This window comes from Pseudorasbora parva, chromosome 13 (genome assembly GCF_024679245.1).
Source record: "Pseudorasbora parva isolate DD20220531a chromosome 13, ASM2467924v1, whole genome shotgun sequence".
Lineage (NCBI taxonomy): Eukaryota > Metazoa > Chordata > Actinopteri > Cypriniformes > Gobionidae > Pseudorasbora > Pseudorasbora parva.
In genome coordinates, this window is record NC_090184.1 from 31,991,094 (window position 1) to 32,017,328 (window position 26,235).

At 36.9% G+C, this 26,235-nt stretch overlaps 1 protein-coding gene across 3 annotated transcripts; it reads left to right on the forward strand.

Annotated features, from left to right (window-relative positions):
- The first annotated feature begins 938 nt into the window (after positions 1-938).
- myo1f (myosin IF) lies at positions 939-26,113 on the forward strand. Of its 3 annotated transcripts, XM_067413960.1 has the most exons (30): positions 1,061-1,077; positions 1,166-1,267; positions 5,209-5,340; positions 5,993-6,082; positions 6,201-6,295; positions 7,304-7,391; positions 7,481-7,570; positions 7,669-7,800; positions 8,447-8,581; positions 9,778-9,910; positions 10,060-10,256; positions 10,340-10,420; positions 10,988-11,074; positions 11,169-11,255; positions 11,364-11,531; positions 12,053-12,138; positions 12,385-12,466; positions 12,557-12,663; positions 12,752-12,850; positions 13,160-13,304; positions 13,425-13,539; positions 15,870-16,039; positions 16,439-16,584; positions 19,288-19,434; positions 19,532-19,680; positions 19,764-19,823; positions 24,000-24,216; positions 24,302-24,474; positions 24,571-24,665; positions 25,790-26,113. In XM_067413960.1, exons 2-29 carry the CDS (start codon positions 1,265-1,267, stop codon positions 24,645-24,647), a joined length of 3,291 nt encoding a protein of 1,096 aa, XP_067270061.1. In that variant the 5' UTR covers positions 1,061-1,077; positions 1,166-1,264; the 3' UTR covers positions 24,648-24,665; positions 25,790-26,113. The 3 variants fall into 3 exon arrangements, with proteins under 3 accessions (XP_067270060.1, XP_067270061.1, XP_067270059.1); XM_067413959.1 differs by lacking the exons at positions 1,061-1,077; positions 25,790-26,113 and adding an exon at positions 939-1,042 and having other exon boundaries at positions 1,168-1,267; positions 24,571-25,135; XM_067413958.1 differs by lacking the exon at positions 25,790-26,113 and having other exon boundaries at positions 24,571-25,135.
- The last annotated feature ends 122 nt before the right edge of the window (positions 26,114-26,235 follow it).

The window sequence follows — 26,235 nt, forward strand, 5'->3', positions numbered from 1 at the left end:
CACTTTTTTTGGACTTTGTTTAATGTTGATTTTTGTCACATGCTACTCCGTAACATGCTGTAGCATCATGTGCCTGTGATGTAGTCGATGTCCTCCGAATTGAACGTAGACCAGTTGGAATTGAATGAAATGCTGAATAAAAACATGCATTGTGTACAAATAATATGCAAGGTTTTTATTTGATCAGTATCATATACATTTCTTACATTTTCCTTCCTAAACTTGATTGTCTTGAACTTGAAATTAGGCTAAAAGTCTGAGGTTTGTATGTGTCAGACAAGTGAGTTGTCTGACACATGCAAACCTCAGACTTTTAGCCTAATTTCTTTGTCATCTTGGTTCTTCTGCAAAATTAGTGCTATTGTATGTGCATATTACATTTACAATAATTGATTTAGTTGACATTTTTAACAAAAGTCATTTACAAATTAACCTTATGTACAATTTCTTCTGCAGGGCTGGATTATATTCCCATGAGATCCTTCGGCACACATCTTTAGAGGACGACAAAGGCGAAACAAATTAGAAACAGAGAAATTATACGTATTGATATAGGCTAACAATAAGTCAAATGGGCGTCAGGGGCCCTATGTGTTTTTGAGGGGCCCTACACTGTAAAAAAAAATTCAGGTTTCCAATTGAACATTTTCAAGTGACTGATCACATCTAAAGTTTTCAGTTGGCTGAATTGAATTCAGTTGCTCAATTGAAATGAGCTTTATTTAGCATTTTTATGTCATGTGACTTGAGGCAGTGGAGGCCTCTGGAACTCTCAAACCAGATTTGTTTTGTATTTAGAACCGATTTAAAAAGATTAGACATGAGTGAGGGTGTGTTCAGTTTTGGTTTATCCTTTCTGCATCTCATGCAGTTTGTCACCCATTCAACAGGAGGGGCTACATCCTGTGTCACACACCTCAGAGTAACGGCTGACCTGGAACCTGCGCCACTTATTATTGGTTTTTCGCATGATCATGAGGAGCGTGAGTTAGACCGATTACGGGTCCTCTGTTTGCAGGCGTATGCATGTGTAAAGCCTGTGGTGCGTGATCGTGCGACTATTTCTTGTCTCACCTAAGGGTTGTGGGAGTTTGAGGAAGTGATCTTTGTTCAGTGATCGTCACAGTCTGCTTCCCTTCTCTAACCCTTTTTGCTCTTGTGCTGTAGAGTCTGCTGGTCATGGCAGGGTGCTGAGACACCTTTGGATTGTCACACTCATCTAAGGAAAAACCGCAAAGGAGGAGGAACAAACAGCACTGGCATAATGGTAATGTATTCACTTAGGTTTATCATCGCAATATAATTACTTCTTTACTTATGGCTTTTTTGGAACATGACTGTAAAATATAAACCTAGTTGTGCTCCTAAAAAAATATTCTAGGAATACATAGAAATATACTTTCCTCATTATACTCATTACACAACTGTAGATGCTAATTTCTTTTGGAGAGTTTCCTGTAAAGTCAAAAAGCTTGAGACGACTCGTATAGGATGTGAGAAACTAACTGAAAGGGAAGTTCAAAGGACAGCATCACAAAAAGTGAACTCAAACAACTCCTTAAATGGAAACTGCTTGACCTCTGTTATTAGTCAAGATTTAATATACCATCAGTATTTTACTTTTATCCTGTATATTTATGATCAGAGTGGACTTGCTGTTGAACAAAGCGTAATGCTTTCAAACTGGTGAGGTGTTCACGTTGGTAAGGTGATGCTGAGCCTTTCATGATTCAGGATCAAAGCAGCTAGGTAGCTGAAAAGCAGTTTTGGGCAGGGGTGGTGCTTCTGAAGGAAGCGAACGTTTGGCTGTGTCGAGAGGCTTACAGAGGTTTTTTTTCTTTTTGCAATAACACCCAGAGGTGGGTGGATGTGGGGAAGTATGTCAGAGGGGACTTGCGGTTCCTATGTCGGTACTTCCTCACCACTTCAGCTTTCTGAAGCTTGACTTTCTCAGAGTGTACTTTTATAGATCCACCACAGGTCAGATGATGGATGCAAAGCTGATCCACATTGTAAAAATAAAAATCATGCCATTCATTTTCATGTTGTTCCAAACCTGTATGACTGACTGACTTTCAGTCACAAAATAAGGTATTTTGGACTGCTGAAGCATTTCCCAAAAATCTTCTTTTGTGTTCCATAGAAAGTCGTACATGTCGCCTATGTATATCAATTATGAATTGCATGTATCATTTGCTCTTCCCATATTTCACTTTGAGTGAAATATGGGAACACATTTTCACTTTAAGTGTTGCACTTTGAGATTCTTCGGAATGAAAAGTGCATTATAAATAAAATCTATTATTATTATTATTATTATTATTATTATTATTATTATTTCAATAGAGCATATCGTCTTTTTCAACATCTTAAATATCTAAATGACAAATTTTGGAATATGAAGATCAATAGATGATCAAATATTTTTAAGTTTTTTTTTTGCTATTACCATCTAGTTCTAGTAGAAAATAGGGAACATGAGTGATATAATTGTATTTTGAAGAATGTTTCAACAGTTTGAACATAAAATGAAATTTAAGGGGATCCAAAATAGCCTGAGACATTTTTGAAAAAAATCATATTTTGTTCTATCTAAAGTTATCAGAATGTACTACATTCGTCATTGTCATTATCATGTGACCTACCAGCATCAGTTGTGTTGCTTCACTGTCATTCACAAATCCTCTCCCCGTGACCTCATGGGATGATAAAGTTTCCATTGGATACAGACTTCAAAATCTCAACGGAAGTAGTAGGTCATCTGGGTACTTTTCATCTGCTATTTTAGGGATACTGTGAATTCTGACATATTGCTCCTTTTTCACCTACTTTAAATTGGGGAAGTAAGCATATTTGGATGCAGTTTCCATCTGCTCTGTCATTTTATTAGAACTTTACCTCAGCACAGGCATCATTAATGTCGGTCTCGCAAATCATCATTTCCTTTTTCCTTATTTCATAAGAGCATATCAGCCATTTTTGGTATGCTTATTATCTGAATGACTCAAAATTCTCTGCATTGGCCTATTTTTGGAATATAAATTTCAATAGATATAGTTATTTATTAATAGATATAGTTTTTCACTGATTAAGCATTTTTTTCACAATTTTTTTTCTTTTTCTAGAGGAACATTAGTGATGTCATTCAGAAATCGGGTAACCTTTATTACTGCATTATAATGAGTAAAAAAAACATGGTTTTTGAAGGTGTAGTTCACTTTCAAATGAAAATGACCCCATGATTTACTCACCCCAAGCCATCCTAGCTCTATATGACTTTCTTCATTCTGATGAACACTGAGTTAAATTAATAAATATCCCTAACAGTTCCAGACTTTGTATTGGCAGCGATGAGGTTCATTGAGTTTGAAGCTCAAAAAAGTGCATCCATCCATTATAAAAGTTCAGCTTATGAAACGAAGCATACTGGCACAAAGTATGACGTAAGCATTTTGAACCGCGAGAGGCGTTAAACCCGTACACTGTGTAAGTTGGATACGGAAGGCCTGTTATCTCTTCAATAAAAGAGAAATGTATTTTTGACTCCTGTGTTTATAATATTATACCTCTTTATAGCTCAGAACATGAACATGCTCCATGTGTGAAGTTTGAGCTGTGGTTGAAACAAAGGCCAGGAATTCAGACCACAAACCCAGCGACTGTTTCACAGCTTCCCTAATGGTGCATCACATCAAAAGCAAATAAACCTTAAGGAGCTTGCATAAAGAAACATCTGCTTTTCCTCAAATTTAAATGCAAAAGTGAATGTGAGCACTGGCAGAGACTCTTCTACTCTAACTTTAGAACGCTTTCTCTAGAAAAATAGAAGTCTTATAAAACTTGAATTGTGCATCTTAAATGATATGTAAATGTAGGCAGACTGTCGTATTCGAATGATGCTGATGGCTTATGATAGATCATTATGGGTAAGCCACAACCTTTGTATGTTATACATCAAAATGTGACACAGACACACAGCTGGTCCAAAACTTCCTTACATCTGCTGCGTGTTGCTAAGTAACTCTGTGGTTTGATTTCCTGTCCTAAATAACCACAGACAACTATCTAATTTCAATCCTCTTTCATTAAGAGAATCAGGTATATATTTACATTTTGTAGACTAGACCAATTCCAGTGTGCGCTAATGACAGAACCTACACTCAAACAAAAAAATGTTTGGTTGTTTCAACCCATGTTTGGGTCAGATATGGACAAACCCAACTGCTGGGTTTAAAAATGTAAGCAAATTGTTGGGTTTGTCCATTCAATCAATCAATCAAAGCTTTTATTCAGGACAAACACGGTCCAAAACACAAACATACAACATACCAATACAAACACAAAAGAAGAAAAAACATATTTATTTAATTATCTGATCCAAAAATGGGTTTAAACAACCCAGCATTTTATTGACTAATTGAGCTTGCTCTTCCCTATAGTTTAGTGAAGTCCCATTTTTATTTGTATTATTAAGCATCTTCTTATCTGTGTAAGAGCCAGTAGGGAGAATTTAATTTATTTTATTTCTATTAATCATGTATCTTTGATACAATTTAAAATCCAAAGATTAACATTCTTATTTGCATCTCTGTGCAAAGCAATTTTTTTTAAGAAACATCATGTTCTCAACTTTTATATTTATATCAAAACAAGTACATTAATGTGTACATAGATGCACATCTCGGTTCAACTTTTAGCTTCTCTCCTTCTCTATCTGCAATCACCAGTGGTTACATATGGTGGTAAATACTTCAGCAACAGGGAAGATTGAAAGAGGAACTGGATGCTGTAAGTCGGCCATGAACGTCAGTTTTCCAAAAGCAGTGTCTTTTCCTCGCTTGAATTTCAGTGTAGTATGCTAGTTAATAAACTTGTTTATTTGTAAGGAGTGAAAGGGTGACCTAATGACCTAAAAAATCCAGTTTTAACCAGTTTTTAACAGTTTTTTTAAAGCTATTTGGTGTTTCCTGTTGGGTTTACACAGTAAATTAATGCCACTAATGAAAACTATTTTATAGCAACAAGAAAAAAAACTGTTAATAATAACAGCAACGGTGGATTTGATAAAGAGGGGTTTTCAGTGGGATACATTGAAATGCTCTGGGCGAAGGACATCTTGACTCATTTTGACATCTTTGCCGTAGTCCAAGTCATAAAGCCATTCAAGTCAACTTCAAATAAATGTGACTTTTTTCCTCTCTCTTTCAGGGCAGTAAGTATCACTGGCAGAGCCAGAATGTCAAGCAGAGTGGTGTTGATGACATGGTGCTTCTCTCCAAAATCACTGAAGATGCCATCGTGGAAAATCTCAAAAAAAGATACATGGACGACTACATCTTTGTATCCTTGAAGGGATCAAATCACTGTGTTGCACTTCCTCAGTTAGCACTGCATGTGTTGTTAAGACTGTATGGTCGCTCACAGAAGGCTGATCAGAAATGTTGTCTTCCTCTTTTGTTTACATGTCTCAACAGTTAGCACACACTCACTTCCTGATTTGACGTGACAATTAGTAGACGTTAGTAGTCTTTGTTGTGTTAAATTAAATCTTTTTAAAGTCCAGATTACTTTTGCAGAAAATGCTGACTAGATTGTCTATGGCATTTACTAGCAGTGAAAATCATACTGAAATAATAAAACCAAATTATTACCCAATTTCGGATTTCATGATTTAATTTCAACTGCTGTTTTCAACTTTTGACAATGTTTTTTTGAACACCAAATCAGCATATTAGAATGATTTCTGAAGGATGATGTGACACTTAAGACTGGAGGAATGATTCTGAAAAAGGATTCAGGAATAAAATAGATTTAAAAATATATTAAAATAGAAAACAGTTGTTTAAATTGTTGGTGAGCAGAATAGACTAATACTAAACCCAAAATTTATATACAGTATAATCTACTATGCATTCTACTGAATTGAATTAAAACAAACGATTGTTCGATTGAATTGAACTGGATTGTTTATGTTCTTAACCCTGATTTGAAGACCTATATAGGACCTGTGTTGATATCGGTGAATCCTTTCAAACAGATGCCATACTTCACTGACCGTGAGATTGAGCTCTACCAGGGAGCTGTAGGTCAAATACAATGAACACTTACTGTCATTATATCAATAATTAGCACATTTATCGTGTGTTTAACATGATTGTGTGATGTCAGATCCACAGCCATCTCTCTCTCTCTCTCTTTAGGCTCAGTATGAGAACCCACCACACGTTTATGCTCTGACAGACAATATGTACAGGAATATGATGATTGACAGTGAAAACCAATGTGTCATTATAAGGTTTGTGGTTCTTGCATATGTGATGCTTGTTTCAACTTGGATTTTATGTTCTTCTTGTAACTTGCCACATTCAAACCCAAGCCCACATTCAAATGCAAGCCCCACTTAAAATATAACCACTTAAGCGACTTTCTTGATATTCTTTCTTGAGTCCTTTCAGGCTTAATATTCAAATAAATCAGACCCTATTTCTGTATAAATTCCCTCGGTCTGTGACTTTTCACTGTCTAACAACTGTTATTATTGTGAAATCCACTGCATTTTCACGCCATCACAGACTGTCTGCAGAGATCCACATCAGTATCAGTGTCATTCTCTGATTGCACATTTTACTCTCTTCATCTTCGGTCCCATTTGCACTGTTGGCAGTTCCTTCCCTGTTTTGTCACACCCACCACCAAAGGCATTGCAGCAGTGGTCAACCATTCTTAGTGTAGTTTCCTTCCTGATTTACTGCAGGCAGTAAAGAAGAGCTTGTGGCTGGTAATGGCTAAATGGCTTTCACTACTGCCTTTCATAGCTAAAATGATTATTTCTCAAATAGGGACATTTTTAAACTGAATTCCTTTAACTATGCTATTTTTTTTATTTTTTATAATTGGATTTCATAGGCTATAAATACTAAATAAAATACTAAATAAATACTGAAATATTTATTTGGTTGACCAAATAGGGGCATCTGGGGCATGTCGCTAGATATGTCCTAATGTCTGCCTACTTCCATTTTTTAAGTCTCGGCCAATGAGGATGAGGACAGCCATATGTAGACATGCCGTTTTTTTATTCAGTTTACCAGTGAATTCTGTGAAGCTCTATTTAAAACAAATTGTGTTTAGAAGTCATTAACCACATTTTCCTGTGACAGTGACGTCACCTTTTAAAAAGCATTTGTGTGGCTTTGTGTGACAATATAGCATGTGAGAATGTGAATTCAAACAGCACTGATGTAAAGCTATTGAATTAGGGTCACATATGTTATGTTCACATCTTCTGTATGTTTGTATTCAGCGGAGAGAGCGGGGCAGGAAAAACAGTTGCTGCCAAGTACATTATGGGCTACATCTCAAAAGTATCAGGGGGAGGAACTAAAGTACAGGTAAAAACTGTTTTTAGAATACCTTTTTACCTTTTAGGAAGCAAGTCTTAGTTCTAAAACCAGTCCTGTGTCGTTGTTTTGTTGTTCAGCATGTGAAGGATATTATCCTGCAGTCAAACCCTCTGCTGGAAGCCTTTGGCAATGCGAAGACAGTCCGCAACAACAATTCAAGCCGTTTTGTGCGTTTCACACTCATATATATCCAGCTCAGTCTTATGAATTTACAACGCGCAAACCTGTGTTCAATTACTGTGAGTAACACTAGCTCGATTGACAGGGCAAATACTTTGAGATCCAGTTTAGTCGAGGAGGAGAGCCAGACGGAGGGAAGATCTCCAACTTCCTGCTGGAAAAATCAAGAGTCGTGAGCCAGAATGAAAATGAAAGGAGCTTTCACATTTTCTACCAGGTAAGAAAGAGAAAATTAATTATCCTATTCCAATTTTCTTTTCTTTTTTTCTTTTTTTAGTTTAACGGTGTTTAGAAAAAGATTTTAAAAAAAGGGGGAATGAAACACTACAAAAAACAAACAAAAGTGAAACACATCAGTCACATCAAAAATCAATAAAACATGTAATATAATATAAATGATTATAATGTAATATTTACTATTTAAATATATTAAATATTTATTAAAATTATTTAACATTGTTTCCAAGAATGGCATCTGGAAATGCATGGCATTTTAAATATTACATTTCTGAATTAATTCAATTTAATTTTCAAAATTAGTTACCAAAGCCTCTTTCTTTTTTTCCAGCTTTTTCTTGTTGAACAGTGTTTAAAAACAACAGAAAATAAAATGTGAAAACACAAGAAAGAAAATTGCACAACAGTCACTATCAAAAATAAATGAAATGTATATTATTTAAACATTTATTTCATATATTTATTTTTTAATATGATATTAAATATTCATATTATTTAATGTAATCTTTTTTCCCAGAGCTGCAGCTGGAATATTAGTATAATTAGAATACAACAATTTTTTTTTTTTTTACATAATTCTGATGGATCATTTGAACAGATATTGAATAAACCACACATTTTTTTAGCTAATAGATGGATGCACGCCTCAGCAGAGGGAAGAGTTGGGAATTATGACCCCAGATTACTTCTACTACCTGAACCAGTCTGGAACATACAAGGTGGATGGAACTAATGACAGCAAAGACTTCCAGGAAACCATGGTACATAATTAAATCAATATTGTCATGCCAGATTATGTTTGTCACCTCCACAAACTAAATACACAGAGACCATTTGTGGTCAGAATTATTTGCACCCCTGGTAAATATAAACAAAGGGGTTAAAGCATTGAAAATCCCCATTTCCACCACCAGGGCAATATTTAAGACGTTCAATCAAATAAAGATGTTACGAATCTGCCTGGAAGAGGACATGTGTCTATATGGTCTTAATTCAAGGCAAGGGTGAGTTTGAGTAGCCAAAGCCTCTCCAGGGATCACAGATGGAGAACTGTAGAGATTAGTTGAGTTTTGGGATAAGAAAGCCTAGAAAAAAATATATCAAACAACCCCTACATCACCACATGTTGTTTGGGAGCGTTTTAAGAAAAATCCTCCATGCTCATGCAAAAACAGCTCCAGCATATTGTCATCAGGCACAACTAGACCTTCAGATGGGACCTGGTTCTGTGGTCAAAAAGAGCTTTTTGGCGACAAACCCACCAGATGGGTTTGGTGCAAACAGAGATTAAAAAAAATACCCCATGTTCATGATTAAATATACACCTGGATATTGAATGTTGTGGGCCTATTTTTTGCTGGAGGTCCTAGACATCTTGTTTGGATACATGGAATTATGGAAACTAGCAAAAACCGACAAATAAAAAATCAACCCGATTTCCTCTGCTAGAAATCTTATAATGGGCCATGGTTGGATCTCCCATCAGGACAATGATCTAAAACAAACATCAAAAATCACCACTCAAATGTCTCACTGAGAACAAAATGAAACTTCTGCCATGGCCGTCCCACTTCCCTGACATGAACGCTATAAAAAAAGAGTGGGGTTAACTGAAGAGAAGGAGCACCAACATGGAGCTAGGAATCTGAAGGATCTGGAGAAATTCTTCTGTATGGAGGAATGGTCTCTGATCTCTTGTCAGGTGTTCTCTGAACTTATCAGGCATTATATAATAAAACTCACAGCTCTTAACTTAGCGAAAAGAGGTTGCCAAAGGTATTTAAGGTCCTCTGAGGTCGATGATCACACCAGTGTGACTGCCTCTGTTTTTAGAAGGGTGTCAATAATTATGGCCAAAGTGTTTTAGAGAAAATTATTCTGACCACAACTGTAACACAACTGGTTTTCGGCCACCTAGACTTTTGTTGACCTTGGGTTTTGATGACTTGATCTACAGGAAGCCATGCAGGTGATCGGCATACCAGAGATGTTTCAGAAGCAGGTGCTGCAGATTGTAGCTGGCATCTTACATTTGGGCACCATTAGTTTCATTGAGGTGGGAAACTACGGGCAGGTGGAGAGCACGGACTGTGAGTGACATTGAGATTAAAAAAAAATGCTTCCCTGTTTACTGTTTTGAGATCGCCATTTACTGTCATAATAATGACTAATTATTTCTGTCTGTAAAGATATTTTGTCAGACATTGCACTGACATCTTTTACCCTGCTTTCAAACCAGTATTGGCTTTCCCTGCCTACCTGCTGGGCATCGACCAGAGCCGTCTACAGGGGAAACTCACCAGCAGGAAAATGGACTCCAAATGGGGTGGTAAAAGTGAATCCATTGATGTGACTCTGAACAGGGAACAAGCATGCCACACGCGTGACGCTCTTTCCAAAGCTCTCTATGCTCGTCTGTTTGACTACCTAGTTGAGGTTAGTGAATGCCATATAAACACACAGTAACCATTAGTTGTGAAAAAAGTGTAATTTTTTTTTGTCTTTCTCTGTCTGAGCAGGCAATAAATAAAGCCATACAGAAACCCAATGAAGAGCTCAGTATTGGCGTTCTGGATATTTATGGATTTGAGATTTTCCAAGTAAATAATCTTCATTGATTTTCATTGCATATTTTAATATGAACTTTAACCTTCAAATCAAAACAGAGGCTTGGGGACAGTAAGGGTTTATTTTTTTATAAAATACATTTCAAACTTGGTAACCATATGATACTTCTTTCAAAAACATTTTTAAAAAGTATTAAAGCTTGTTTACACCAAGGACGATAACAATAAAGATATAGTTTCTAAATATGGAAATATGAATTTGAGAATATGAGTCCGCACCACGGGTATAACGATAATAGCAAAGAGAAATTATATTTTTGGAGTTATTTTCAGAACAATTATTCTCATCAGATTAATTATTATCAGAACAATTTAATCTAGCTGATGAACGATAAAAACATTTAACAGCCAATCAGAATCCATTCCACTGTAAAGAGCTTGAGAATTTAAAGTGACAGGCGTGAATGGGTCCCCAAACTTTTGAACAGTAGTGTATTTTGTCTTCACATTCTGTGAAAATTTAATTTAATGTTTAATCAAATTACTACTACTAATTATATTAAGTGAATATTATCAATAATAATAATCTATTCTTTCTAGAGGAATGGTTTTGAACAGTTCTGTATCAACTTTGTGAATGAAAAGTTGCAGCAGATCTTTATTGAGTTGACACTGAAAGCAGAACAGGTACAAAAAATAAATCATTCATTAAACTTTTCACTAGCATCCATCCTGCTGTGTGTAAATTCTCGATCTGACAGACGGTTTTTACCTCCCACAGGAAGAGTATGTACAGGAGGGCATCAAATGGACACCCATAGAATACTTTAACAACAAAGTTGTGTGTGACTTAATAGAAAATAAACTGGTAAGCCTGCAAAGGGGCTGTGCTATATTTAAGATTAATAATAATTTATAATGATATTATTTTTGTATAAGCTTTTTAAGCTGTAACTCCATTCCGCCTCATTCCCAGAATCCTCCTGGCATCATGAGCGTGCTGGATGACGTGTGTGCCACCATGCACGCCACCAAAGAGGGTGTTGATATGACTCTGCTTCAGAAGCTACAGGCTGCTGTGGGGACTCACGAACACTTCAACAACTGGAACTCTGGTTTTGTCATTCACCACTATGCTGGCAAGGTGGGTGTTATGACTTTTGTGACTTTTAGTCTGTGTGTTAGACTTTAAGGTCATCAAGAAATTGATCATTTTATTTAGCAATGATGCATTAAATGATCAAAAGTGACAGTTAAAACATGTATAATGTCACAGAAGATTTCTATTTCAAATAAATATTCATCAAAGAATCCTGGAAAAAAAATCATGGTTTCTACAAAAATATTAAGCAGCACAACTGTTTTCAACATTGATAATAAGAAGAAATGTTTCTTGAGCAGCATATTAAAATGATTTCTGAAGGGTCACATGACTGAAAACTAATAATTAATAGTAATGAACTGAGTAATTAATGGCTGCTAAAAATTCAGCTTCACCATCAAACATTCAAATGGAAAACTGTTATTTTAATAATTGTAATAATATTTTCACAATATTACTGTTTTTATTGTATTTTTTGATCAAATAAATGCATCTTTTGTGAGCATAAAAGACTTATAAAAATGATTACAGTGCTGTAGCATTAATACGTTTCTTCAAACTAGGTGTCGTACGATATCAACGGTTTCTGCGAGAGAAACAGAGATGTGCTTTTCCCTGATCTCATAGAACTGATGCAAAGCAGCCAATAGTGAGTGCTATTTCTCTGTTTCTCTCTCATTGGAAGCACTGTCCATATTGATGGGCTGTATTTAAGTCTGGTAAATGTTAGAGAATGTAATATCATGTAAAAGCCAAAGAGACAACAGAACAAGGAAAGATGAGCATATTCAATTTTCCCTGAAACAAGTTCAACTGTTTTTCTCCTCCCTGAAAACACAAGCAAATTGACACGACGTAACCTCAGATAAAAATATTTATTTCTCTGACATTGCAGCGACTTCATCCAAAGTCTCTTCCCAGAAAACCTCAACACGGAAAAGAAAGGTAGACCAACCACTGCTAGCTCGAAGATCAAAGTAAGACCAATGTCCTTGATAAATTCTGAGGATCAGCATACCTGTCACTTTCCTTTATTTGGAGTCACTCACTGACTGTCTGGTCCACAGAGGCAAGCCAACGAGTTGGTTAGCACACTGATGAAGTGCACACCGCACTATATCCGCTGCATCAAACCCAACGAGACCAAGAGGCCTAAGGACTGGGAGGAGAGTAGGTGAGTCGTTCAGTTTAACACCATTCTCAGAAATGGTGCAAACGAACTCAAAACACACTATTCATACATTTCACTTTTATGGTAACAGAGTAAAACATCAGGTGGAATATCTTGGCTTACGGGAAAATATCAGGGTACGACGTGCCGGCTTTGCCTATCGTAGAATCTTTCAGAAGTTTTTACAGAGGTAAGATTAAGTTTGAAGTAATATGTTTGGTCATAAAAAATCTTTGCGAATGTGTTTTATATGGATATTTTAGTAGGATTGCAGTCCAATACTTGACTTAGGTCTGGGGTTTTCCAGTTAAGTGAATTAACCTCAAGTGAAGGAGCTCAAATAAATGAATCACGTGTTAATCTTCAGTGTAAATATCTCTGATGTGTTACTCTTAGGGTGGATGCTAATGCTAATTTTAGGTGTGATTTCCCAGATGAGTTAATTTCAGTGCTAGTATCTCAAGTAACTAAATCAAACTAAAAAAAAGTGTTTTGCTAGGTATGCCATCCTTACAGCAGAGACATGGCCACATTGGCGTGGTGCGGAACAGCAGGGCGTTTTGCACCTCTTGCGTTGTGTAAACATGGACACGGATCAGTACCAAATGGGCCGCACCAAAGTCTTTATCAAGAATCCAGAGTCGGTGAGGCTCAGAAATCACCTAAAAAGTCCCCTCCAACGGCCTAAAATATAAATAATTTCATAAATATTGACTTACCCTTGAGCAACATTTCTCATTTGAACTCCCATTTCTTCTAACTAGCTATTTTTACTGGAAGAGATGCGAGAGAGGAAGTTTGACACGTTTGCCAGAACCATCCAGAAGGCTTGGAGGAAATACATTGCCAGGAGAAAATATGAACAGATGCGGGAAGAAGGTGAGTAGAAGTCTTACAAGGCCATAGAACCTTGTAAGTGACCAATCTGAAGCGCAACTCCAAGTGCCACACACAATGGGCCCTATTTTAACGATCTAAGCATGTGGTCTAAAGCGTACAGCGCAAATGGACATGTTCAAATTCACTTTTGCTAGTTTAATGATGGGAATAAAAATGGTCGGCGTGCCTGGTGCATGGTCTCAAAGGGGTGTCTCTATTTTCTTAATGAGTAATGGGTATAATATATATATATATAATATATGTATGCATATGGGGGGGTTCCCCCTCTGTAGAAATCGTGCTCGAACCGCGGTGGAAATCGCGTTTGTGGGGGCACTGTAGTGCGATCGAAAAGGGCACTTTCACTTTTAAAGGGGCAGGGACTCAAACCCTTCCCCCCCAACCTTTATTTATTTTATTTATTATTATTTTATAATGTTTCCTGAGATGTACTTATATTGATAGTATGGTTTTTACATCAAAAAAATGTCATAACTTAGAAGTAAAAGGCATTTTTTCTAAACTGATATTAGCCCTCTGGTATGAATGCTGTTTCAAGAGGCCTGTCTGCTGTGAGACATCAGTGAAAACATCCACTGTTGGCTGACATCTGCATTTGAAATGAGATTACGTGCAGAGGGGGTGTGGTTTAGTCAGGCGCGAGCAGCAGCTGCAGCGCTGCCAGTCCAGAGACAGAGAGACGACGTCGAGCTGGGGAAAGATTGCTGAGAAAGTGTTATTGTATCGAGTTGTTGAGAGCGCTGTGTGTGCGCAAATTTATTTAGTTTGTATCTGAGAGCTCTGAATAAACATGAGAGAATTTTGCAATGTTATTTCTCACAAAATGCTTTCACCACAGCTAACAACAAAAATGACATCGACATGAATACAGGAAGAGCTTCTGTTGAGCATAATGAGCAGCGTCATTCAAACGTGTGATTGACCAATCCGGACATTATAAAGAGTGTTCTTTGAATGCTCTCTGTAGTTTAATCATTTAAATAACAGATTTGTTTCATGCTACAAACAGAAATGACGTGAAGTAGATCGTTTTAGACACTGGCTTGTTTCACTGATGCATCAAGACGGCCAGCGGCGGGACTGACAGTATTAAACAATTAAGAAAGAAAGTCTGAGTGAACTTGAATGATTAGCTTACACATCAGAAATCACTGATCCCAGATCAGACATTAATGAACACTGTTACTCACTGTTTGTGGTGGTGCTTTCGAATCCATATGGTAAAGCTTTTGCTGACATCGCGACTGATAAACGGAACCCATTCTCTACTAATTCTTTGGACAGGCAAAGCAGAGGAAGGGGCGGTAACCTTTCGTGGTATGACGTCATAACAGGAGAATTCAAGATCAGCTTGTCTGGTATAATTTTCTCAAAGGCAGAGAAAGAACTCAGTTTACACAGTTCAAAATTTCTAGCCACTTGGGGACAATATTCAGGCTAGGGGAACTCATATTAATGTTGAAAAACCTCATAAAATAAAAATGTCATGCCATGGGACCTTTAAGGACAAGCGGCAGCGTGTTAACTAGGCTGCGCTGCTGTCAATTTAAGACCTGCATGCATCTAATATACTTTACATACCACAGACACAGCTGTTTTACTTTCACTTTAGACATAACCAACTGTGTTTATGTAAACCGTATGTGTATTTGACCGTTTTAGCGCAGTAAGACTACTTAGTCCAGTAATCAAGTGATTGACAGAATTTCAGTGCTCGTGCTCAGAAAGGCGCATGTTAAATTTTTAACCGGCAAGGCTTTAAAATACATGCACATAATGAACTTCCGTGATGGTTGATAACTATAGTGTTCTGTGAGTATAACTACCACTAAAGTGTGATGTAAATCTATGTGGCATTGTTCAGTATTGGAATGGAGGCAAATGATAGAATGTGTAGAAAAATAATTAATTAAATGCGAAACCGGGAAAAATGCAATTCACAAGCGCAAATTGAATCTTGAATGCCGTACCAAATGGTTCATTATTATATTGAGAATTGTGGCATCCCTAGTGTGTTTTGGGTGTAACATGCAATAAACAATATACCACACCAATACAATAGCAACGCGCCAATAATGTTCCTTAACACACCTCGTTTTCAGACCAGCACACCCATGGGGGAACAGATGGGCATGAGTGCATTTGCAATTTAAACAACGTGGCGCAGGCTGTGAAAATTATAACTGCGTCAGGCTGAAACTACCAAAAAACACTTGCGTCTCTTCGAGGCCAACCGATACAAAAATACACAGCACGTTTATTCTGGATTCACACTTGTTTTTTTCTCTCTCTGTCTTTCTTATTTTCAGCATCTGATATACTGTATAACTTTAAAGAACGACGTAGGAATAGTATAAACAGGAACTTTGTTGGCGATTACCTGGGCATGGAAGAGAAGCCTGAACTCCGGCAGTTCATGGCCAAGAGGGAGCGCGTCGACTTTGCAGACTCAGTCACCAAGTTTGACCGTAGATTCAAGGTGAGAAACTATTAGTAAAAAGAATTGTTATAGTTCAAAAATTATTTATTTCATGTTTCTAAAAAAAGATGATCACAAAGGATCCATTTATGTGATCAAAAGTAATAACAAAACTGTAATAATGTGAAATTTAAACTTTTTTTTCTATTTTAATATATTTTAAAATGTAATTTATTGCTGTGTTGGTAAAGCTGCATTTTCAGCATCATTACTCCAGTCTTCAGTGTCACATGATCCTTCAGAAATCATTGTAATATGATGATTTGCTGCTCAAGAAACATTTCTCATTATCAATCTGAAAAACGTCTGTGCTGATTAATATTTTTTTTAATTTATTATTTAAAATAGATTAAATGAGGGCAAAAACAAGTTGTAATTCTTTCTTACTGATTTTTTTAGACTATAAAGAGGGATCTAATACTGTCACCCAAATCCATCTACCTAATCGGTCGGGAAAAGATAAAGAAAGGACCAGAGAAGGGCCAGATAAAGGAAGTCCTGAAAAGAAAGCTGGACATTGGCAGTGTCCGTTCAGTCTCTTTGAGGTAAGTTGCTGCCTCATACAGAAAAAAAAAAACAGTAATGGGAAATATTATTACAATATTAAAATGTAAAATAATGTGTTTCTATTTTAATATACTTTATTTGTGTGATGGCAAAGCTGAATTTTCAGCATCATAACTCTAGCCTTCAGAAATCAGTCTAAAATGCTGATTTGATACTCGGTTATTATCAATGTTGGAAACGGTTGTGATGCTTTTTTTATTTTATTTTTTTGGAACCTGTGATATTTTTTTTAGGATACATTGATGAATAAAAAGTTGAAAAGAGAAAAATAATTCCACCCCCCCCCCCCCAAAAGGATTCTTTAAAAAAAAAAAAATTGTAATAATTAAAAATTATTAAGCAGCACAACTGTTACCAACTTTGATAATTAATCAGTATGTTATATTATTTTACAGGGATTAGCTGTGAAGACAGTTTGTAAATGTGGAAATATTCCACTTGTAAAAGAAGGTTTTCTGCATAGTAGTATCAACTGTATATCCCAAAGGCATTGCACATTTAGCTACAATCAGCAAGATATACAACCGAAAATCATTGTTATTTCATTCCTTTATTCTGCCTGAGCAAATGCGATAAAGCTGCTCATTTATACTGTGCACACTCATGCAGATTTACTACTGTGAGACAAACAAGCTGCCAGACCACCACTGTTGCTACAGCAGAAGAACTCATACGGAAGTTCTGCAGGGTCAAACTATTTGCAAAGTGCACGAAGGAAATTAGCAAACAGGAAATGAGTTAATATTTATGGCGGCTCAGTTTTTTTTTTTCTGCCATATATGTCAAGTCTGAGAGATAATGAAAGTTGGGGGACGGGTGTGGGGGGTGGCGTTGAGGAGGGATTGAAGGAAGTTGTTTGTCTACTCTTGATGATGATGATTAATGATGATATATCAAAGATGCATGTAGATAATGTGAAAATCAATTACAGAGTCAATAATAACATTTTGTGTGCTTTGTGATATACCTTCAGTCATGTCCTCTTTCATCTTATGTCTTTAATTGTTCATAATTCTTCTTCTTCGCCATATAAGTCATCCAGCACCATCGGAGCTGCGCACATGTGTTTTCCTGGCTTATGATAAACCGTAATTTGTTGGATTACACACACACACACACACACACACACACACACACACACACACACACACACACACACACACACACACACTCGGTCACAACTTTTAGAACAGTACGATAATGAAAATGTTTTTAATAAGTCTCTTCTGCTCACCAAGGCTGCAATTATTTAATTCAAAATACAGCAAAAGCTGTTTTACTGTGAAATATTTGTACAATTTAAAATCACTTTTTTTCTATTTTAATATATTTTAAAATGCTATTCATTTCTGTGATTCAAAGTTGAATTTTCAGCATCATCACTCCAGGCTTTAGAATCACACAATCCTTCAGAAATTATTCTAATATGCCGATTTGCTGCTCAAGAAACATTTATTATTATTATAATTATTATTATTATTATTATTATTATTATTATTATTATCAATGTTGAAAATTATAATTATTATTGGAGGAACAGAAAGAAACAGCATATATCTGAAATATAAAGATTTTGTGTGTGTGTGTGTGTGTGTGTGTGTGTGTGTGTGTGTGTGTGTGTGTGTGTGTGTTGTTATGTGTTCTTATTTGACCCGCAATTACATCCAAGAATGCTTTACGCATTTTATACTTAAAGCGATAGTACGGAATAATAATTTTTTCCTCAAGTTAAAAGGAACACGTTTTGGTGTTTTGCAGGTTTACTAAAGGGTATATAGGAAATATTTTAAATGTTTTTATGTGTTTAACATAACGAGGCTCAACAAGGCTGAATTTATTTGATTAAAAATAAATTAGATTTTAGGTTGAAGTAACTTTCATAATTGAGTTGGCAATTTTGGGGATTTTTTAAAGAATAGAAAGTTTGAATGAACAGCGTTTATTTGAAACACAAATCAATTGAATGCATCTTTAAATAAAAGCATTCACTTTATTGACCCCAAACTACTGAAGCCAAAAACTGTTGGAACATAACCTGACAAGCCAGACCCACATCAAGATGTCTGGTCTGGAAACTCAACATTGACAGGGCTCAATCCGAGGGGCGGGATAAACGGTACTACAACCAACCAGAGCAACGAAGGTGAAGCAGAGCTAGTTGAAAAGATTAAACTTTCAACGTATCCGGTCGGCAAAACTCGGAACACATCTTCACTTCTTAAGAATGACTTCAGTGCCGTTCTTTTTCTCAGAGAAAAGCTTAACTCCAAGTCTCCCAGAGTCGTGGTCAAAGCTGATTCGAAAGACCGCCGTTCGCCAATTTCTGTGTTTACTAGAAGCACATGCATGCGCAAACTAGGCCGTCATTAAAATAAGCCCCGCCCACCGACTCTATACACAATGTGATTGGCGCGACCAGAGTTTGGCGTTTACAGCTCAAACGTGTATTGAGAGTTGCTAGAAGACACTCACGTCAAATTATATTTGCTGCCGCTAGGGTGCGTCTAGATTTCTAGGCTAGTTGGAACACTGACCAAGACCACCCTAGAAATGCCCTAAAAAATCACCAAATGCTTATTACTGGAATCATATTGGTTGGTTTTGACATAAGTTATATTAAAACCTTCACATTCTAGTAGTTTCAGGAAATATAAAAACTGTCTTTCTTCATTTTCCTCCAGCACAAGGCAAGATGACCTCTTCATTATTCATGAAACTGAGTATGACAGTCTGCTGGAGTCCACGTTTAAAACGGAGTTCATCAGTCTCCTGTGCAAGCGCTATGAGGAGCAAACCCGAAGCAAACTCTCATTGTCCTTCAGCGACAGGTGGCAATAACTCTCTCTATCATTTCTCATTTATCTCATTCCAGTGCAGAGCATAAATGAAGTACAGAGCATAAATGAATGGGAATGTTTTGTGCAGGCTGGAGTTCCGTGTGAAAAAGGAGGGCTGGGGAGGAGGCGGCACCCGTGTGGTGGTATTCCAGAGGGGACCGACTGAGGCAGCTGTGATCAAACCTGCAGGAAAGACCCTTTCTGTCTCTATAACAGATGGACTGCCAAAGACATCCAGTACGTAAGATGGTTGGATGGATAAAGTGTCAGCTGTTGTAAAAAAATCTCTTCATTGAGCTTCAATTTTTGTTTTTCTCCAGAGCCAACCAGGAAGGGAATACCACAGAGTTCTGGAGGGAGAAGTCAGCCACGGAACAGAGGTATAAAAACTCCTTATTTGTGTATCAAGTTGAATTCCTGCGCTGTAACTACTGTGTTAAGCTATGTGGACAAATTCATATTCTCCAGTTGTTGTAGCTATAATCCTTGCAAAGTTGATCCAAATTTTGAACCCTCAGTAACCTTGAAGTTTTATAAAATTATGTTTTGATCTGTGCTTTACGGAGCATTACAGAGGTCAATGTCTTTTATGAACAAAAACAAGGCAATATTGGCAAGACAACCCTTGTGAAAAAACTACACTTTAGCATACCTTTTAAAGAGTACAGAAATAGTATAATTTAAAAGCATATACATTAGTGCGACCTGAATGCAGACACTGAATTGCATGTTAATTGCAAATAAATGAAAATGTAATATAGTTTAATATCTACTTTTAATTATATAGTTTTACCTACATCACTTCTATTGTCTTTGAAATATGGTAAAAGTGTACTGTTGAGTGTACTGACAAGCATTTATGGTAGATTAAAATATATATTCATTAAATGTAATGCTCTCTGTGTGTGCGCTTTAATTAAAACTGTCCCTTTAAGGACAAGCGGCAGCTTGTTAACTAGGCTGCGCTGCTGTCAATTTAAGACCTGCATGCATCTAATATATATAATATATATATATATATATACACCACAGACACAGCGGTTTTACTTTCGCTTTAAAATATTAATATAGAACGTTGATTCAGCTGACTTGGAACTGCCTGTGCATTAAACTGTTTTATCGCACACCTTCCAGCCAACCAGAATCGAGTATTCAGACAGACCATGGTATAATAAAATACATTAACTTTACATGTGCGTTAATATGTTATAACACATCAAAACAAGTATGGTTCTTTAAAACACGACAAAGGATTATTAAAACATGTGGAAAAGCATTGCAGCCGGACCTACTTCTCTCTGTTTATGTCTATGGCGTGTCACGCAGGGACTGTGCTCCTCCGCAGTGGTTCCTACCTGTCTGGCCTGAAATAGTCCCAATATAAACACTTATTAGAAGTGTACCATAATGATTCAGGGTAAGACAAATACATGGTTCTGAAAATGGATTCATGTTGTACATTTTTAATTTTATTATTTTTGGAAATCTTGAACTCAAAAAAAGTTATGGACAGCAGCTTTAAGTGTGTTAGTCATTAAAAAGTTTACTTTCTTGCAGAACATGTAAGTGTGTTTATATATATAAATAAATTTTAATTGTGTTTATATATAAATTATACATTTATATATATATTATATATATATATATATTATATATATATATATATATATATATATATATATATATATATATATATATATATATATATATATATATATATATATATATATAATATATAACCTAAAGATATACAGTGCCTTGCGAAAGTATTCGGCCCCCTTGAACATTGCGAACTTTTGCCACATTTCAGGCTTCAAACTTAAAGATATAAAACTGTAATTTTTGTGGGGACACAAAAGTGGGACACAATCATGAAGGGGAACAAAATTTATTGGATATTTCAAACTTTTTTAACAAATCAAAAACTGAAAAATTGGGCATGCAAAATTATTCGGCCCCCTTAAGTTAATACTTTGTAGCACCACCTTTTGCTGCGATTACAGCTGTAAGTCGCTTGGGGTATGGATTCTATTTATCATCATTAGTCATTTAGGTCAACATTGGATCCTTCAGAGATCCTCACTGAACTTCTGGAGAGAGTTTGCTGCACTGAAAGTAAAGGGGCCGAATAATTTTGCACACCCAATTTTTCAGTTTTTGATTTTTTTAAGAAAGTTTGAAATATCCAATAAATTTCATTCCACTCCATGATTGTGTCCCACTTCTTGATTCTTCACAAAAAAAATACAGTTTTATATCTTTGTTTGAAGCCGGAAATGTGACAAAAGGTCGCAAAGTTCAATGGGGGCCGAATACTTTCGCAAGGCACTGTATAAAGATATTTAAAAGATAAAAGCCACTTAAGTGTGCATTGTAAGTGACTTAATAGTGTGCATTCATGACTTAAAGTGTGCATTTAATACACTATTTTTTACAAGAGAAAATTCCCTGAGAGTAAATAAACCTTAGGAGGAACCAAAGCTCAAAACACTGTTAAAGACTTGGATTCCCATCCTAAACATAGACAAAGTTTCAAAAACTAATTTTGGATGTTTGAAGGAGTATTTCTGTGTCAAAAATACTCCTTCCGGTTTCTCACAAGTTTCGGAGAGTTTTTTTCGAGTATGGGTCGGCTTGACGTTACTAGAGCGGAAGGTCCTTGTATGGGCCGTACGGGCTCTTAGGTAGGGTGCGCACGCGTGCGCGTGTGACTAGAGCGAGAGAGGAAATGCACGCCCATAAAAACTCCCGCCGCGCTCCACTTTATTCATATGGGTGACATCAGGACTTCACCAAATCATACCAAAGAAGTGTGTTTTTGACGGAGCGGTCCCAGCGATAAAGGTTCGGTCCTGCTTTGGAAGCAGCCGGTGAGTAAAACTGCTTCAAATGTCTGTGCTGTTGGCTATCGTCACGTGAGTAAACATCAGTAAACGACATGATCGCGTGCTTCGTCATTCAAATGCGCTAACGGACTCTATTTTTGTTCTATGTATAACGTTACACTAGTCTGACATGCAAAACCGTTTTGCTTGCTACTGCTAAGGTTTAACGTTAGTCGCATACAATAGTCCATAAACCGAATCATGTCCTCATAAACTGCGAGTAAAGACACAAATGTTGACAGGCCACTAAATACAGTACATACCACAGAGACGGACGTCCTGTGTTGCTGTTTCTCCTGTTCAATTTATTTCAGCCTCCGAATGATTCTGGATCATTATCGGTATTAGCTGAGATCGATAGCCATGGGTTTCTCCACGCTTGAGGACGTCATCGCTTTGTTCGCGATTGTCATTCTTTAGCTCCGCCCACACGAAACGCCTCCAGGCGCTCGGTTTTTTCCGGAAAGACTCGGTACAGCCCATATTTCTTTTATAAATATAATAAAATTAAAGGTGCACTATGCAGCTTTCGTCCACTGGAGGGCGCCTATTCAAAACAAATCGTAGTTTGATGACGCAAAGTGTGAGCGCAGCATCTTGGGAGATCCTTGGGAGGTCTTCTCATCACAGCCGGTGGAAAATAGGACTCGGGCAGAAATCACGTTCATGCATGCGGTTATTAACGTTACTGTAGTCTAAAGCAGAGCAGGGCCGAGTGTTGTGGACCTGAGCACAGCTGCTGGAGCGATTGTTAAACAAATACCGCCTCGCGAATACCGGGACTTTTATTATGACGGGACGGGACACAGTCGCCGGGTGCCTGCACAGATCCGCTCTTCCGGTTATGATTTTGAGGTAATGTAGCTCTGTTTATCATATTAGATACATTTAAGTGTGTTCAAAACGATGTTATGACTTTACTCCGTGCGTTCACTTGACAGGCGACTCCCTCAAATGCAATGCTGCAACGTCCCTGTCCTTAGTTAAAATAGCAATTTTCTCACAATTTACAAATAGTTGGAAACTTCTGGGATATTGTAGATACTCAACTGAACAAAATATATAACACCGGCCTAGTGGTTTTTGGATATTTTACTGCAAAAATACTACATAGTTCACCTTTAAAGACTTTGCGTAGATATGAAGGATGCAATACTACTTTTATAGGTACTCAAGATTGACATGAGATTGACTGAAACTGAGTGTTTCACCCCCCCTTTAAAAAACAAGTCTTGGGCAACAGTGACTTAAGTCCAGTTTCCCCCAGATCTGTTGCTGTCTATTTGTGTAAAGATTAGTCCAGTGACGTATTACTGTATGCAACTTTCCAGTTCCCGCTGGATTTTGTTCTCTGCATATAAGCTGAATAAAGTCTAAACCTTGTTGGTCCATCTGCTGTATTTTTTAAACTTCATTGTTGTTTTGAATAGCAAACAACTCTAACTGCACGCATCGCAACAGACTTTTAAAAATGATCGTTGAAATAAAATGCTGCGTGGAGTTAACCAATCAAAATGCTGCATGATCTCAGCCAATCAACATGTTCAGCGCACAAGTCTCACCCCCGAAATGTCTTGAACTTTTAAAAAGTACTACCTCGCGAGATGGGGTACTACCTCACTATGATACACTTAGCCATTAGTAACCCTCTATAATGTGTATTTTTAAAAGGGGGCCATCAGAACGGGGCTGCACAGTTTAACCGGGCTGGCACTCAGCAGAAGCAGCATAGAGACGCGACATACTCCATGCCAGTGAGGCAGAACCCCCCACCAAGCAACGCTCTACCTAAACTGGGATCACAGAAGAATCAAAGAGGCTCCAGGGCATCCCAGAATCAGTCCACGAACCTCGACTTCCTCAATGTGCCTGATCAGGGCATGTCAGGGTAAGAAAACGCAGATAGATTTGCACACACAAAAACATCTCAAATCCAATTTTTATAAGTACTAAAGCGTCAAAAATCCCACCAGAATGCAACGAAAAAGGAGCATCAGCCAACGGCCTCCACCGGCCCCCTCTAGCCGTCCCAAACCTCAGCCCAGACCGCAGGGGCCTCGATGTAGAGCACTTTATCAGTATTTTGGCCAGGATGTGGATGAAATTAGCTTTGACGTCAATGATATCATAGAGCTAATCAATGAAGGTGAGACCTGGAAAAAGACCAATCCTTCTAAGCACATGTTGAGGTTTAGATTTAGACTGTTGAATTGTTTCTAATATTCCTCTGGTTTTCCTGAAGATCAATCAGGGTGGTGGAGAGGACGAATTCATGGGAAGGAGGGTCTCTTTCCTGGGAACTATGTTGAGAAGATCTGATTTCTGCACACCAACGAGGTAGACAGCACTGAACCAGCACCTGACTTTTGACCTTTAACCTCCTAGTTCATGGAGTCTCTTAGGCTCTGGGAATTTGCACTCAAGCCAATGACGAGATGGTTTAGGGTAGCTTTTTTTGTAATTATAATTATTTTATTTTTTACACAACAAGAATTTGTTGCAACAGGTTTTAGGCTAAGAGAGAGCATCCACTGTTTACAAAGACTCACAAATGACCACTTGACGGCGCTGTTGTGCAGTTTGAACGTTTTTTAAGAACTGTTTTTTTAATGGAAGAACCACACAATCACAGCCTTGTCCTTAATTTTTGTCTAATTTCCTGTATGTGTAAAAAAAGAAATTATTTTCTATGAATTAAATGATGTTTTATCCTGCTTTGTAACTATTGTCTCTAAAAAACTTCAATCAAAAATATGAATTGATGTCTGTGGTACTAACAGTATTAAAGAGAGCTTTGCTGAAAAATATTTCAATGCTGTACTACATCAATATATGAAATAAAAAATATTTTACATATCAGTTAAGCCACAAAAAGTAATTTATATGCCTGGTTTCACAGAGAGGGTTTATGTTAAGCAAGGATTAGGCCTTAGTTCAATTAGGACATTTAAGTAGCTTTTATAAACGTGCCTTAGAATATTAACATAACTGGTGTGCATCTTGAGACGAAACAATGGCATTGGCATATTTTAAGATATGTCAGTGCAAGTTGCTTTCAGTTAAAACAGCTCAAACATGCATTTTAGTCCGGGACTAGTCTTAAACCTCATCTGTGAAACTGGGGAAAATCAGGTATGGAATATGTAAATTATAATGTATTGATTATCCGATCAAGTTTGCATCAGGAAGTATGCAGTTATACAGGACCTTTCGAGGCAATAAAAACTTCTGTTTGCCCCTCAGCCTGTAAACTGTTGTTTCTAAAATTGGAAGCCTAAATAACATCACCACAGAAACATTTTCTGTCATTCTTTCCCCCTCACCTAGTTTATGTGTACACACACTTGATGTGATATTTGGATTGCATTTGTAGTAGAATAGAGGTTATTAGTCTGGCACAAAGAGGTGCATTTGACAGACTAATAAAGTGAATGACAGAAAAACATATTCTTTCTATGCAGGTGGGTGGACTGGTTGAGCAGGTGAGTTCAGACTGAAAGTTCTCTCCCTAACAAGTGCATGGAGACACTACAACAATAGGGAATATGAGAATCAGCCCTCATTTTCCATGCTAAACATTTATGCAAAATCCAGCATGTTGATGAGTGTGAAAACAAATACAGACTTCGGCTTGGATATTTGCATGAAATCTTCATGTTTATGATGGATAACTGCAGCAGTTTCATCTTAGTATGTCTTCAAATATATGTATGTAACCAACCTACATGTTCCCCTGGGTTATAGGCTGGTGTTTCTGTTCATGGGTAATCAGAGATTTTATATAATCGAATATAGTAACCAAAATACCTTAGTTATTGTTACTGCTTTTATTATATATTTATAAAAATATTTAATAATTGTATATATATATATATATATATATATATATATATATATATATATATAT

Coding starts and splice junctions, on each gene's coding strand:
- myo1f (XM_067413959.1), top strand. Junction 11,256..11,363: donor ACTTAATAGAAAATAAACTG/GTAAGCCTGCAA, acceptor CCTCATTCCCAG/AATCCTCCTGGCATCATGAG. Junction 24,475..24,570: donor CATAGAGCTAATCAATGAAG/GTGAGACCTGGA, acceptor GTTTTCCTGAAG/ATCAATCAGGGTGGTGGAGA.